This window comes from Tasmannia lanceolata, unplaced genomic scaffold (assembly GCF_043159265.1).
Source record: "Tasmannia lanceolata isolate RefF3 unplaced genomic scaffold, GAP_Taslan_0.1 ptg000026l, whole genome shotgun sequence".
Lineage (NCBI taxonomy): Eukaryota > Viridiplantae > Streptophyta > Magnoliopsida > Canellales > Winteraceae > Tasmannia > Tasmannia lanceolata.
Window position 1 is genome coordinate 1,269,739 of NW_027518703.1, and position 15,254 is coordinate 1,284,992.

The window sequence follows — 15,254 nt, forward strand, 5'->3', positions numbered from 1 at the left end:
AAGGCTCCAAAAGAATGCCAATCATCCAATCCTAGCATCCAATGACATGTATGTTTTTGTCATTGAACATGAATGTGTGAGAATTACATATAGGTTTGAAGAAAAAATACACATGATTACCTAAGGTCCCGTTTGGATAGCACCGATTTTTTGGAAAGTCTGAAAAGGAAATTTTTTTTCTAGTAGTTCCAACCTGTTTTTGACACATGAAAAAAGAGAAGTTGTACTAATCCTATTCAATTTTATTTAGAGGGCTTTCAATTTACGATGATATCCCCTCTAAATTAACCACAATATTATCATTCCCATATAAATAGTGAAAAGAAAACATATCCAAGAAGTAATTTTCCATCATAAATGTGTTTCTTGCAATCCAAACAGGGCTTAAGTAAAGCCCATTTTCAACCCAAGCCCAGCTCGTATCCAAGGAAACTCAAAATAAAGAGACCCAACAAGTATGTAGGGCTGGCAAAATTGGCCGAACCGAACCAGAACCGAGCCGAAACCGAACTGAAAATTCGGTTTCGGTTTGGTCAACCAAACCGATTCAAGTTTCGGTTTGGGGATCAAACCGAACCGAAACCGAATACGAATATTTCCAATGATTATGAGTAAGGGGTGGCAAAATTGGCGGAACCGAACCGAACCGAAAATTCAGTTTCGGTTTGGTAAAACCATACCGATTCAAATTTTGGTTCAGTTCGGTTTGATCCATTGCCACCCCTACAAGTATATTGCCCAACCCAAGAAATGAATATGGGCCGAGTTCTGAATTTAGCCCTTTAGGTATCCAAATTCAGCTCATGTTAAGTACCTTTGTTACCTACTTATGCCCCTTATATAGTGAGACAATCTTACAATTCATTTTAGTAATATCTTACAAGGAGTTTTTTTTATGCTGTGTGCCCATGAAGTCTAGTATTTTTCAAAATGTACAGTGAGCCCCACTTCATAGGACGTTCCAAATCGTTCATTCTTTGGGCCATAAAGTAAATAGGCTGTACCCGTATCATATCCCTCTTATCTATAAAGGTTTCTATAAAGTGTAGTCCCTCAGCAGATCTGAGGGTTACAATCACCCTACAGAGATGATCTACAAGATATAGCCTATTTGTGTTGCAGCCTAACAAATGAACGGTTTAGATCATCCTATTAAGTGGGGCTACTTTTTTTTCTTCTTCTTTTCTTTTTTTTGAAAAATACTGTACTTCACATGCACACAACATATAAGATCTCATCGCACTTGGATAAGTTTACCTTAATTTTCTTCACTGTTGTTCACCACCAATTTTGTTCTTGTAATATTTTAACCTAGAACAAAAACTCGAGCATGAAAGGATACTATCTAAGGATAAGATAAGCCCTGACTTGCAAACCCCCAACGACGAGTCGATGACCCCATTCTTCCCATTCAATTCACTTCCATTGTGAAAATAACTAAGGGTACCCTATGTCTCCATGGCATATGAAAGCGACGATTTAGAGGTATTTATGGAAATACTAGGGCTACACTGTCTTTACAGAAAATTACACATTGAACCCTTCTAATTAGGGTTGCAACTCGGGTCGGACGGGTCGAGATTTCCAAAACCTTACCCTACCCGATAAATTATCTCGGGTCGGGCCAGGTCAAGTTTTTTATGGAAAAATCTGAGATTCATAAACCCAACCCTACCCGAGAAAATTTCTCGGTTTGGGTTGGGTTTTTAATGTTAGGTTAGGATAGTGACTATTTTTCAAGATTGTAGAACACAACAAATCTTGACACAAAAAATCCCTACTGTTTTTTGCCGATTTTAAGTAGAAAAAGAGGCGTAAAATTTGTTTTACACCCAATTTACGTTGAAAAGAATTGGGGCCTAAATGACTTAATTTCAAGTCATAAAGTGCATAAATTTAAGGAAACTACTTTCACATAACCAACTTAATTTGAAGGCAATATTATGGAAAATGTTTTGTTAAGTTATTCAAGAAATATTCAAGAATTTCATAATAGAGTAATGCTAGGAAACAGAGAGTAGGACCTAAAAGGGGACCCAACAAATTGATTCTCGCCACAACATGCCAAATGATGTGAGAAATCCCGTAGATTTAGGAACATCAAGAAAAAGTATAGTTTTTTGTACACATGTCACTTTCTCATTGCAGGTCTCATGCTCGGTGATACTCTCGGTCTCCATATCAATTTCCTTTATAATATGACTATAAGAGTCAGGTCAGGTTCCGACTTTCGGTAGAATACACTTAGACCCCCTGTGGTTTCTGACACATTCAACTTAACCCCTAATGTTTAAAAAGTTACAAGTTGGCCCCCCTGTGGTTTCAATTTGTGTAAGTTAGACCCCCTCAGTTGACGGTTCGTCCACAGATTGAAGGGTTAGGATGATCAGTACCCAAAAAGTCAGCTCCATCCGATCATCCTAACCCTTCAATCTATGGACGAACCATCAACTGAGGGGGCCTACCTTATATAAATTGAAACCCCATGAGGTCTACTTGTAACTTTTTAAATATTAGGGGTTAAGTTGAATGTGTCAGAAACCACAGGGGTCTAAGTGTATTTTTCCCTTTTTTTATTTTATACTTGACCGAACTAAGAGTTTTTCAAACTGAAACCGACCCATGAGTTTTTACATTATGTAAATCCCGGTATTTTCCAAAAAGTATTGTACAGCCAGCTTTGGAGCCCGGGGTGTGGCTCTTCGGCATTAGTCTCGGGTTTGCTCCCTGGAGACGTGCGATCGAATCCCACCTGGGCTTACCCGATGTGCGCATCCGTAGGGAATAGTCCTACTTCCAAAGGGGGTGAGGGCACCCTACGTCACCAAAAAAAAAAAAATGTACAGCCACACCATATGATGATCTAAGCTGGTCCATATATTGGCCACTACGAAAATAGCCTGTGCACAAAAAATCATTTTCATAGGATGATCCTAGCCCTCCAATATCTAGAGAAACTGCATATCATCGAAACCTCTACACTTTGGAGGGTTTGGCTCATCTATCCAATCAAATGGACGGTTTGGATGTTGGCCGTACAGACTTTTTGGAAAAAATACGGACTTTTCAGAGGGCAATTTGGTCACTTCGTCAACCCCTCCAGAACCCTAACTTTATAAAAACCCTGTACTCAACATCATCACTCCCCTCTCTTTCCCCAAAAACCCTAGATCCCCTCCAAACCCTAATTTCTGCAACAATGCCGCCAAAATTCGACCCATCTCAGGTCATCGACGTCTACGTCCGAGTCACCGGCGGCGAGGTCGGAGCCGCCTCATCACTCGCCCCAAAAATCGGACCACTCGGACTTTCCCCAAAGAAAATCGGAGAAGACATTGCAAAAGAAACAGCAAAAGACTGGAAAGGACTCCGAGTCACCGTAAAACTCACCGTCCAAAATCGTCAGGCGAAAGTCGCCGTCGTTCCTTCTGCGTCGGCTCTCGTAATCAAAGCCCTAAAAGAGCCTGAGCGTGACCGGAAAAAGACGAAGAATATTAAGCATTCAGGTAATATATCTCTTGATGATGTGGTAGAGATTGCTAGGATTATGAGGCCGAGATCTATGGCGAAGGATCTGAGTGGTACGGTTAAGGAGATTCTTGGTACTTGTGTTTCTGTTGGATGTACTGTTGATGGGAAAGATCCGAAGGATTTGCAGAAGGAGATTTCGGATGGTGATGTTGAAGTTCCAACTGATTGATGAGTGAGGATTTTTTTTTTCTTCCTGGTTTTTACTTATGCAATTATCTTTCTAATTGTTGGGTTAAGGTTGTTTTTGATACTCAATTATCTTTTTAATTGCTGGGTTAAGGTTGTTTTTGATACTCTGGCGATGTAGGCGTAAGTGTTAGTGTTTTGATATGGTTCGAATTATAGATTGGATTCTTATTCTGCTTTTATATATGATGCTTTGTTCTATTCCTCTGTTCTTTTAGGTGTAGTTTTTGTGTGGGTTTCTGGAAAGTATTTTAATAAGATGTTGTTTTAGTGGAATTCTGAAAATTACTTAATTACACTGTGGATTTAAGGTTGGTAGTAGATTTTGAGTTGCATTGGGAATGTATGGGTAGTAGTCCATTTTGATTGTCCAAATGTGTTTTTTCACTTTGTGCTTACTGTTTATGGTCATGTGTGGGGCTGCTGGATTCGTTTTTTAAACTAGCGGATGTGCATTTGGATCATTTACAGTGTTTAAAAACTCCTTGACTCAACAAGGAACTCGCCCGAGTCGACTCCTTTTTTCCTTGGTCGCATTCCATGTTGCACCACATCTGCCTTCCGCGTTTTGCTCGACAGAGTCAATAAAGTCCTTTTACTCTCCCGAGTTATGACCGCGTCAACTGTGTTCTTGGCCGCGTCCGCGCCGAGTCGACAAGGATTTTTCATGGCTGTGTTCTGCGTCACATCCGCATTTTTAAACACCGACTTTTATATTGTCATACAATTAAGTGTGAAATTTAATATTGTTATTGGACAAGCAGAAAACCAGTTCTGAGACATCAGTTTGTGCTGGTGAATTTCTTGATCATATATAATTATGTGCTTTGAGTACATTAACCACTTCATTCTTCTCTGTCATACATTTATAGAGTCCTTTATTCTTTCAGTGCTGCTAAGGTGCTCTTGTTTATTTGCATTTGCATGTCTGCATAAACGTGGTTTATCATTTGTACCACATATGAGCCAAAATGTAGCTTACCTTATACCCAATTGAGAGAGAGCACAGACATTGCGGAGTCTCAGGGCCACCTTCGTTTACCTTTTACCCAACTAGGAGGGGTTAGAGAGATAAAAGATTTGAGACCCATTAGCCTCATCAACATTATTCACAAGATTATGACCTAAGTTTTAGTTGACCAGCTGAAATCTGTGAGGGCTTTTATCAGCTCCCCGTTTCAAAATGCTTTTGTGGAAGGAAGACAGATTTTAGATGGAGTGCTTATCACCAATGAATGTTTGGAGTCATGGCATGAGGAAAAATTATCCGGGATGGTTTTAAAATTGATTTGGATAAAGCTTACGACCATGTGGATTGGGTTTTCACCATGGTTTGAAATTTCGGTTTCGGTAACCGTTTCGGACCCCACTGAAAACCGAAATTTCGGTGAAATCCGAAATTTGGTAATTTGGTTCAAAATTCTGGATCGAATTTTCGAAATGATTTCGGCCGAAATTTTGTAACACTTTTTTTTTTAATAAATAATGGCATTTAATCGAAATTTTGGACCGAAATTTGGTAAACGGCGAAAAATGAAATTTCGGTAAATTTCGGTTTCGGTCCCCACTGAAATCCGAAATCCGAAATTTCGGATTTCGGTCGAAATTTAAAACCATGGCTTTCACTAATTATCTGTTGGGAAGAATGGGCTTTGGGTTAACTTCGAGGAAATGGATGAAAGAATGTATCACGAACCCTTCCTTCACGGTGATTATTAACAGGAGCCCAAGGGGATACTTTCAGAGCTTAAGGGGCTTAAGATAGGGAGACCCTCTTCCCCTTTCCTTTTTATGATTGTTGGAGAAGCCTTAAGCAGGATGTTAATTAAAGCTAAGGAATCTGGCCTAATTGAAGGGGTAAGGATTAGAGGCATGGGAGCCATATCACACCTTCAATTTGCGGATGATACGATCATTTTTTGCAAAGCAACTTAGGAACAGATTGAGAATCCTCAGATCATTATGAGGTGGCTTGAAGTTGTTTCAGTATTGTAAGTTAACTCGGGAAAAAGTTCTATAGAGGGATGAAATGTGGATCAAAGTCTCCTACAAAGTTTGGCTGAATTATTGGGTTGTTCCACTGCTTCCTTTCCCCTTGTTTATGTTGGTTTACCTCTTGGATTGGGTATTCCTTGAGCAACCTTACAAAATTTGATAGTTGAGCAAATGGAGAATAAGCTGGCTGGTTGGAAAAAGACTTCTATCCTTGGGGGTACACATCACTCTCAATCTCTTAATGTGCTGTGTCTTTATTTAAAATTCCAGCGTCGGTTGCAAAAAAAAAAAAAGTTAGAATCCCAAGGAATTTCCTATGGGAAGGTAAGGGGGATGACAAGAAACTGAGCGACTTGGTAAATTGGGATCAAGTGTATCTGTCAAAGAAAGAAAGTGGTTTGGGAATATAAATTCTGGTTAGAAGGAATTGCTATGGCATTTTGGTAACGAAAAGGAGGCCCTTTGGAGAGGAGGTAGGTAGTTTAGATAAGAGACGAGGGTTTGGGGGTGTGGACTGTGGAGTTCAATGTATACCCTTAATGATAGTTTTACCCAGGGAATTAGATTTAGGACAGTTTTACCCTGATCCTATCCGCAAGCTGAGCCCTGAACAAGCATCCCTCCTATCCAGAAAAACCTCTAAAGATGAAATTGAATATGTTGTGAAAATCTAGTGATGGGGACAAAGCCCCTGGTCCTGATGGTTTCAATGGGAAGTTTTTCCAGAGCTTCTGGTATCTTATTGGTGAAGACTTCATCAGAGCTATCCAGTACTTCTTTAATACCATTAACCTCCTCCCTGAAGTTAATGCTACATTCATATCCCTTATTCCTAAAACCATCAATGCATCCTCTCCTGAAACCTTCAGGCCCATATCCTTGTGTAATTTTCTTTATAAAACCATAACAAAGGTCCTTGCTAACCGCCTTCGAAATGTTATGAATTACCTCATCAGCCCCAACCAATCTGCATTCATAAAGGGTAGGCTTATCCAAGATAACATCCTTCTGGCCCAAGATCTTGTCCACAAATTTCATCTTAAGAAGAAAAAGGCTGCAATGTGCATTAACATGGACTTAAAAAAAGCTTTTGATAATGTTAATCACGAGTCCCTCGTCCTCTTCATGGAAAAGCTTGGTTTCTATGAGGTTTGATGTAGATGGATAAGGCAATGCATCCAAACTGCTTCCTTCTCTGTTTTGATAAATGGCACTCCCCATGGATTCTTTCGTTCCTCTAAAGGCCTAAGGCAAGGAGACCCTCTTTCTCCCTTGCTGTTTTGCATTTGTATGGAAATGTTTTCTATCATCTTTGATTCTACTCTTCTCTCTGGAAAAATCTCAACCCCATTCTCTCGGGGAACCATCTCTATCTCCCACATTTTATTTGCAGATGATGTTCTGGTGTTTGCTGATGCTAATCCTGAGAACTCTAGAGGCATAAAAGAGTGCATCAATATGTTTAACTCCTGCTCTGGTCTGATTGTTAATGTCAACAAAAGTGAAATTTACTTCACAGCTGGAGATTTATGCTTCAAAAATCAAATAGTCTCAACCCTGGGTTATCCGGAAGGAAAACTTCCTATCAAATACCTTGGGCTCCCCTTAATCACTACAAGGCTCTCCACTGCTGATTGCCAGCCTCCTTGGAAAAATTCAAAAGAAAATTGCTATGTGGTCTGACAAGCTCCTATCCAGATCTGGTAGAATCGAGCTCACAAATTATGTCCTTAATGCTTTCAACTCTACTGGTCTGCCTCCTTCCACATCCCCTCTGAAGTGCTTAATCGAATTGAAAGGATTCTCAGAAATTACATTTGGGCTGGGAATAGTCAACAGAGATCCTATCACAATATGGGATGGGATGTAATGTGCATGCCTAAAGCTGAAGGAAGAATGGGCCTCCGAAAACTCCAAGATATCAACCTGGCCTGCAAGTTTAAGCAACTGTGGAACCTTATCAAAGGCAACAACACCCTCTAGTCTCGCTAGTTCAATGAAAAATATGTTAGAAATCGAAATTTCTGGACCATCAAAGCCCCTTCGATCATGTCTTGGGGAGCCAGAACTGCTTTCAAACATAGAGACATGGCCAAAAACAGTATCTGCTACATTGTAGATGATGGTAAGAGAATTGACTTCTAGACTCGGCATCGGCACCCAGATGGATCAATACTCCAACAATACCCTTAAGGTCATACCTTGAGAGCTACCCCAACCAATATTAGTGTTGATCAGATATTCTCCAATGGCTCATGCGATCAAACTCTCATTCAAAGTCGTATTCACAGTTTTCTTAAAAAATCCATTTTTATTCCAAGTTCAAGCAATAAAGCGATTTGGAAACCCACCTCGAATGGCAAATTTACTTTGAAAAGCGCCTGGAATCTCCTTCGCTCCAAATCCCAGAGGGTCCAATGGTTCTCATCCATCTGGTTCAAAGGATTCATTCCCAAACACAGTTTCATAGGCTGGCTTGCTATCCAAAATAAGCTTACTTCTCGAGACAGATTGGTTTTTCTTGGCCCAAACAGAGAGAAAATGTGTTCTCTGCAATTCCATGAGCGAAAGCACTGATCACCTGCTCTTCCAATGCTCATTCTCAGCCTGGATATGGAGAACCGTGCTTTGGAGATTCTCTATCCGTCGAAAACCCTTTAAATCCCTGAAAGATGAAGAGGATTGGATAAGGAATAACTTCAAAGGTAAGCTGCAAGCTGCCACCGCCATTTTCCATATATGGCTCGAAAGAAATTCACGATTTGAAATCCACTCACAAGCAGAGTATTCTCTCTGATATTCTCTTCTCCATTAGAACCAGATGTATCCACCTCCATCTTGATGAAGCTCCATCTTTCAGAGGGGAATGCCTAGCCAGTAATCTTCACCTCTCCTGTTTCAATGCCACAAAACCAGCTAAGTTCTGTTCTTGGGTCCCTCCAGCCACCCACCTTGCTAAGCTTAACACAGACGCATCTCTTTCTGATGATGAGGGAGGTTTAGGAGGATTAATTAGAGAAGGCTCCGACAAGATTACAACTGCTTTCTCCATTAATTCTGATCCTAGTCCCATCCAGGAACTTGAGTTAGAAGCCATACATTATGGTTTAAAGCTTGTCATAACTCACAACCTGCATAGTGTGTGGATTGAATCCGATTCACTGTTAGCAGTCAATATCATTAATGGCAAATTAGAGTGTCCATGAAAAAGTTGCAGACTCTCTACAACATTCAATCCCTGCTATCCACTATGGAGCACTGGGAAGTTTCACATGTTTGGAGAGAAGCCAACCGTGGTGCTGACTTCGTTTCCAAGTTAGATTGCCAGGTCAAGGGGGAGAACATTCCTGTGCATCTTGTTCCTAAACCCCTCGTTGACATTGCTGTGGAAGATTCCCTGGGAGTCTACCCTCAAAAATAATGTTGTGGCTCTCCTGTTTCATTGTGTGCTTGCTGCCTAGCTTGTTCTCCTCTTCTGAGGTAGTAAGGTTCATAGACCACAGTGTTAGCTATTATTTTGTTGCTCTTTTGATTTATTGGCTTTTGTATTGCTGGGAGCTTGTTCCCTTTTTGATGGCCTTTGAGCCTCCTTAACTCTTGTACATTTCCTTATTTTAATGCATCTGGTCGGGGTCTTGCCTAACCCCAATTACTTACCCAAAAAAAAAAAAAAAAGATTTAGGGCGGTGGATGGGAAGAGAGTTGGATTTTGTTGAGATAGGTGGTGAGGTATTGTTCTGTTATGCCATGAATTCCTGAGCCTCTTTAGGATTGCCGGGAATATAAATGTGAGTCTCAGAATGCTTCCAAAGGTTGGGGAAGGTTGGTTTGGGGGTAGAGTTGTATAGTAACCTATCAAACTTTTAATTTGTTTGTTATTCTAACTTCTTTGTAGATTAGAGGATTCTTACTCAACCTAATCGATGGGTATTTAGCATAGACTCTAGGTGCATCTTCTCTTTCAAGTCTTTCTTTAGTTTCTTGGGCCACTCCACAGTCACTAATTTTCCTTGGCAAAGAATTTGGAGACCCTTAATCCCTTCTAGAGTTTAGGCTTTCTCTTGGACGGCTAATCAGCAAAATAAATACTTAGAACAGGCTCAAAGATCCGCATTTTCAATTGGCAAACAGATGTTACCATTGCACAAAGGAGGAAGAAACCATTTCTCATCTGTCCATTCATTGTAAAGTGGCCTCTTTTATTTGGAATCAAGTATTCAAATGGTTTGGGATATGCTGGTTTTTTCCTAAGTCAATCCAAGAGTTGATTCAGGCCTGGGGATCAATAAGTCTAGGCTCCCTTGGATTGATACTCTGGCAACTCACACCTTTTGCAGTCTTATGGATGATTTGGACGATACCATTCCAAAAAAAAATAAAAATGGATGATTTGGACGAAGGGAAATTTTAGGATTTTTGAGGATAAACCGATAAAGATTCTACTTTGAGATGGATGGTATGGAAAATCAAATTCACCGTGGTATCTTGGACTTTGCAAGTTTTAACATCGTTTTTTCATAGGTTATTCGGTGGACAACATTATTAGAAATTAGGATTTATTTCTGATTGTCATCCTCCCTAAATCAAAAGTAGTGGCTAGGTGGGAACATGATTCAGCGGAAAGTTAGATCTGGGCAGCAAGAGTAGGTTTGTGGAAGGAGATTTTCATCCTGCCTAAGTCTAGGGACTGTTGCCTTTTTTAACATAAGTTCCTCCATGAATTCGTTCCATTTCTTAAAAGTAAGCAAGATTTAAAAAAAAAATCAAGTAAAAACTCCAAGGAATGAGAGAGATATGGATCAAACAATGACGTACTATAATTCTAAAATTTCTACTGAATTTCTTGAAATGCTCGCAATTCAAGCTCAAGAACTGAGTTTAAATCTCATATCTACGAAAAAAGATGATAGCTAAGGCATCTTCAATCATGGAAAACAAAATTTCAAGGGGGATCTCATCCAATTCATGGGGAAAAGCTTCAATTTCTCATAGTAGCTTGCAGCTACTATGCACTTTCTTGGAAAGATCTACACTCTGTGATGCTTTACTTGAATGTTTTTTCACCAAATCAACTTCAAATCTTTCAAGAGGATGCAAGAATTCCAGAAGTGCCAACTAACTGATGAGGACGAGAGTGAGATTGTCATGATTGTTTTTTGATTTACTTCATTGTCTATCTGTCAAAGAGAAGAAGAGCATTTGGCTGTTTTGGGATATTTGGTAAAGGACTCCGAAGGTGTAAGCTTAATTGTTAGGGTTCGGATATCATCTGAAATATATCATGGGTTCTTAGTCTGCTTTAATATATGATCCTTTATGCTATTCCTCTGTTCTTTTAGTTTTCTTTCTTATGTGGAATTCTGGAAATTATGTAATAACACTGGGTATGTAATCCTGGTAGTACATTTTGAGTTACATATGGAATGTAAGGGTGGTAGTATATTTTGATTGTCCAAATCTGCTTTTTACGTGTTTTTCACGTTATGCTTACTGTTTATCATTGTGTATGAGGCTGCTGGCTTCATTCTTCAAAAAAGTGTGCATACTTCTTTGAAGAACTTGCCCTTGAGTTCACTAGCTTCAAATTCAGCCTTATTTCTTACTCTCTTCCGTGCAAACCCCATTTCAAACAATGTAAGCCTTCACTTGCTTGCTTGCTGTCCTTTAGTCTCTTTCTTGGCATGAGAACAACAAGTAGAAGCATTTTCTACATATATATCAGTCCCCCTGCTTAGTTTGTACATAGGCAACAAAGAAGTCATTGCCGGCAACGATTACACTTCATTAAATTAGGAACTCTATATAATCGATGGAAGAACCTTCTTTAACCTCTCCGCAAGTACCTTATTCAGTAAATACCCCACGAGGCTAATGAGGTGGAAATCCGTAATATTCGTTGCACCTTTTTTTATTAGTTTTTTATTTAAAATTGGGAGAGGGCTATTTGGAGAAGAAAATGGTGTGTTACTTGTGTTGGCTGAACTTGTGTAAGCAAGGAGATCTTTTGGAGCTGGAAACCTTAGCTCTTTCTTCTTGTTTTATCATCAATCCTTGTGTTTCTGCAAGGCATTATTCTTGCAAGTGAACAAGCATCTCCTTGCTTGGTTACTTGGTTAATTTCTGGAATGCAATCAAATTAGCAAGGAAGAATAGTTGAAATCGTCACTTTCTGTTCATGCGTGTTAGACTGCTTCCACTAGATGTTATCTCTATGCTTTGAATGTGAATTCAAGGCTATTCTTGGCAACATTCTCAATCATGTTGACCGTTTGATCTGAAGAATTCCAGAGATCAGAACCATAAGTGCATTTCAATCTCTTAAGAGGAAGGGGATGCTGTTCAATACACAAATCTTCTATGGTTGTTCGTGTTTGCCAAGTGATTGTTGCTAAATGTCTCTTTGAGGTTTTGGTCTTGAATTCCATTTCTGATTTCTTATCTGGTAAGAATTACTTGTGTTTACTGGTTGAAGCTCCTTTAACTTTGAAATTGACATAAGAATCTCGAGCCAACACCTGAGCTATATGCTCAGACCTGATCCTGGGTTGGATCAATAGCAGATCTGAACCAAACGATCTAGATCTGGAGCATTTCGTTCATGTACAGATCTGAATGCATGGCCTTATTTCATGAAATTCTGTATAGAGCCGTGCTGTCATGCTGAATTTTGAGCTTGGGAGATGCATAGATTTTAACTGAATTGTTTTCGATCATTGAAGTGCCAATCAGACCTGGAATTCGAATATCTCATTCCAGATCTGATCCTTGAGTTTTACTCAGTAGTTTTACAACTGTAAGAAAGCTGTCTATGATGAGATCAATCCTTGGAACTGGACTACAGAAGGTGTTGGATTCCGATCAACTGATTGCCGCTCGTTTCTATAGATATTGATTGGTCTAAGTTGTTGAAGATTGTTAAAACTGTGGTTTAATATCAGAATTTGATAGTTATTGTTTCCTACGAATTTGAAGCCTTAGATTTGATTTTGAAACAACCTTCCTTTGTTCACTTGGAACAAATTTCTGGCGATCGGTCTGATCCAAAACAGAATTGCATCTGCTTTGCATCTATGAGAGCCTATTGGAATTGTCGTGGTCATTATCCATTTCAGTTTCCATTAGGACTTAGGACTACCTTATTTACTGGGTTTGAAATACCTTTCAGTGTCAGCAGTAAGGCTGGGAAGTCTCAACTTTCTTTCAGTACTGGTTGGCATTATTTTAGAAGGTGCCTTTCACGACTTTGTTAGAATATGTTATTGACTGTAGAGCTGTAATTTTCCATTGAAAACCAGAACCATACTGCATTTTCTCGATTTTTGTTCACTTCATATATGCTGAAGAAAATTACAGGAGTTGATTTCTCAGCTGAGTCTTCATTTAGTTTTATCTTTTGTTTGCTTTGGTGATGAGAATAATTGACAGCAGGATAGTGATAAGTACGATTTCAATTTTACTCAAGTTGTAGACTTCTAGTTCCTTTGTCTACACAAGTCGCTTCCCACACCTGAGCGTTGATTCCCCTGCAAGATACTGCATCAATACCTAACCTAGCATTGTCTCATCACAGGTCCGATAAAATTTGAAAGTAATCACTTCTTGGGTGTTATCCACCATTCTACCATTAGTGTAAAGTATCCAATATATCGTTGATTTGACTACTTTCTAGATGAGTGTGATAAAATCCTATGACACTTAAACAGCTTTGACAAGGAGTTCATTATTTATTTTTGAAGGGACTGGTTCAATGAAGCATGAGCCATGATGTTGTATTGACTTTGGTTACAAAGGAGAGATGGATCATGGTGTATACACGTAGATATCAATAAGTTCATAGTGAAGTACTATTTTCCAGTTTTGCAATTTGGCATATTAGACATTCCATCTGGGCTACTCATCTTCAATATTGACTTGATGTGGTATCACGAGCTTTGTATTTTAGTGCCATGTGTCATTTTAGATTGAGGATGGATTGTGCGAATTGATCAAATGCCATGTGCACTTATGTGTACAATGACCTAGGTGCTTTGATCCTTCATTTGTAATCTTGTCGTTGTTGACTTTGATGACATACATGACACCATGGTAAATATGACTAACTTTTCCAAATAATTAGTAGTTCTACTACAAAGACATCTATACACCTTGTTGTGCTTTGCTTTTATGACATGCATCACCATAACAAACATGAAAAGTTGAACTGCCTTTATCAGGTGGTTAGATATTAACTCCAAGGATAGCTATACACCAACTTGAGGAAGTGCACCTTTGCGAAGAATTAAGTTATCTCCAAGGCTGAGGGAGAGAAGTTCCGTGAAGGATATTTGGAGAGATGTAGAGTTCCCTTGGAGCAAGGACACTTTTTTTTTGTTAATTCATTAGAAGATTGGCACACTTGTTTTGTTGGGGTCAATCTATGTATGAATGGTCCATTTGTTGAGACTAAGATGATGTGGAAAAACTTCCAGTTAGCGAAACAATGTTTCAGTTTATGACTAAACAGTAAACACCAATATGAATCTCTAGCTAGCGACTAAGGCGATATGGAAAAGCTTCTAGCTAGCAGATGCAATGTTCCATGTTATGACTGAACACCAATATGGACCTCTTGCTTAAAAATGTGTGAGGTGGATTGTGGCAGCCTGTCTTGTTAATATTGAGATTTTCTTGTGAAAATGTCAAAACTCACATCCTTCACCAAAAGCCTACTAAAGCTCTTAAGCGACATAACATAAGATATTGAAAGCTATCCAACTCTTTTGACTTATGAATAATTGGATACAGTATTTGATACACTAGTAATTTGCCAATTCCCAAGTGTGAAGATTCGTTACGTTCAAATTCATAGAATTATAAATCTCTATGTGCAAATTGTAGTGCATTTTCGTAGGGTAATACCTTCATAATCAAGTAGAAGCCAACATCAGAAAAACGAAGTTGAGTATTTCTTGAGTTGCTGATCAATTTTATTGTGAACAATTTGGCTGACGTGGATGAATATGCTCCGATAAAGATTGGATGAGGATAATCCCAAAACACTGGATTTGTATTTTACTTCAAATTTGTTCATCACCAAATTGTTCCCTTGGAGCAAGCACACTTTGGTCAATCGAATTGTTGGCTCCCCTTTGAGGTAGCATATGAGCACAATAAGTCTTGACCATGGAGATGAAGATTGGGTTGGGGGGGGGGGGTGGTGTTAAGCATGGATAGACCAAACTCTATGTAGTCTAATGAGGAAATTGTATACATCTTTGATGTATGGAATGTGCATACTTGACAAAGGGTTGTGGCTACAACAACTTTTTGTTCAAATGAAATGGAGATAATGGATAGACCAAACTCATGTAGTCTAATGAGGAAACTGTATACATCTTTGATGTGTGGAATGTACATACTTGACAAAAGGTTGTGGCTACAACAACTTTTTGTTCAAATGAAATGGAGATATGAACTTGGAGAGAGTATGCTGGTAACTAATTAAGGATCTTCTTCACAAACTAATGAAGAGCTACAGGAGAGGTATAAAAATTGATCACCCG

The 15,254-nt window shown here is 39.1% G+C and overlaps 1 protein-coding gene across 1 annotated transcript; it reads left to right on the forward strand.

Moving 5' to 3' along the window:
* The first annotated feature begins 3,135 nt into the window (after positions 1-3,135).
* LOC143858574 (large ribosomal subunit protein uL11) lies at positions 3,136-14,352 on the forward strand. The gene is made up of 2 exons (XM_077369242.1): positions 3,136-3,703; positions 13,926-14,352. Exon 1 carries the CDS (start codon positions 3,200-3,202, stop codon positions 3,698-3,700), a length of 501 nt encoding a protein of 166 aa, XP_077225357.1. The 5' UTR covers positions 3,136-3,199; the 3' UTR covers positions 3,701-3,703; positions 13,926-14,352.
* Positions 14,353-15,254: the final 902 nt, after the last annotated feature.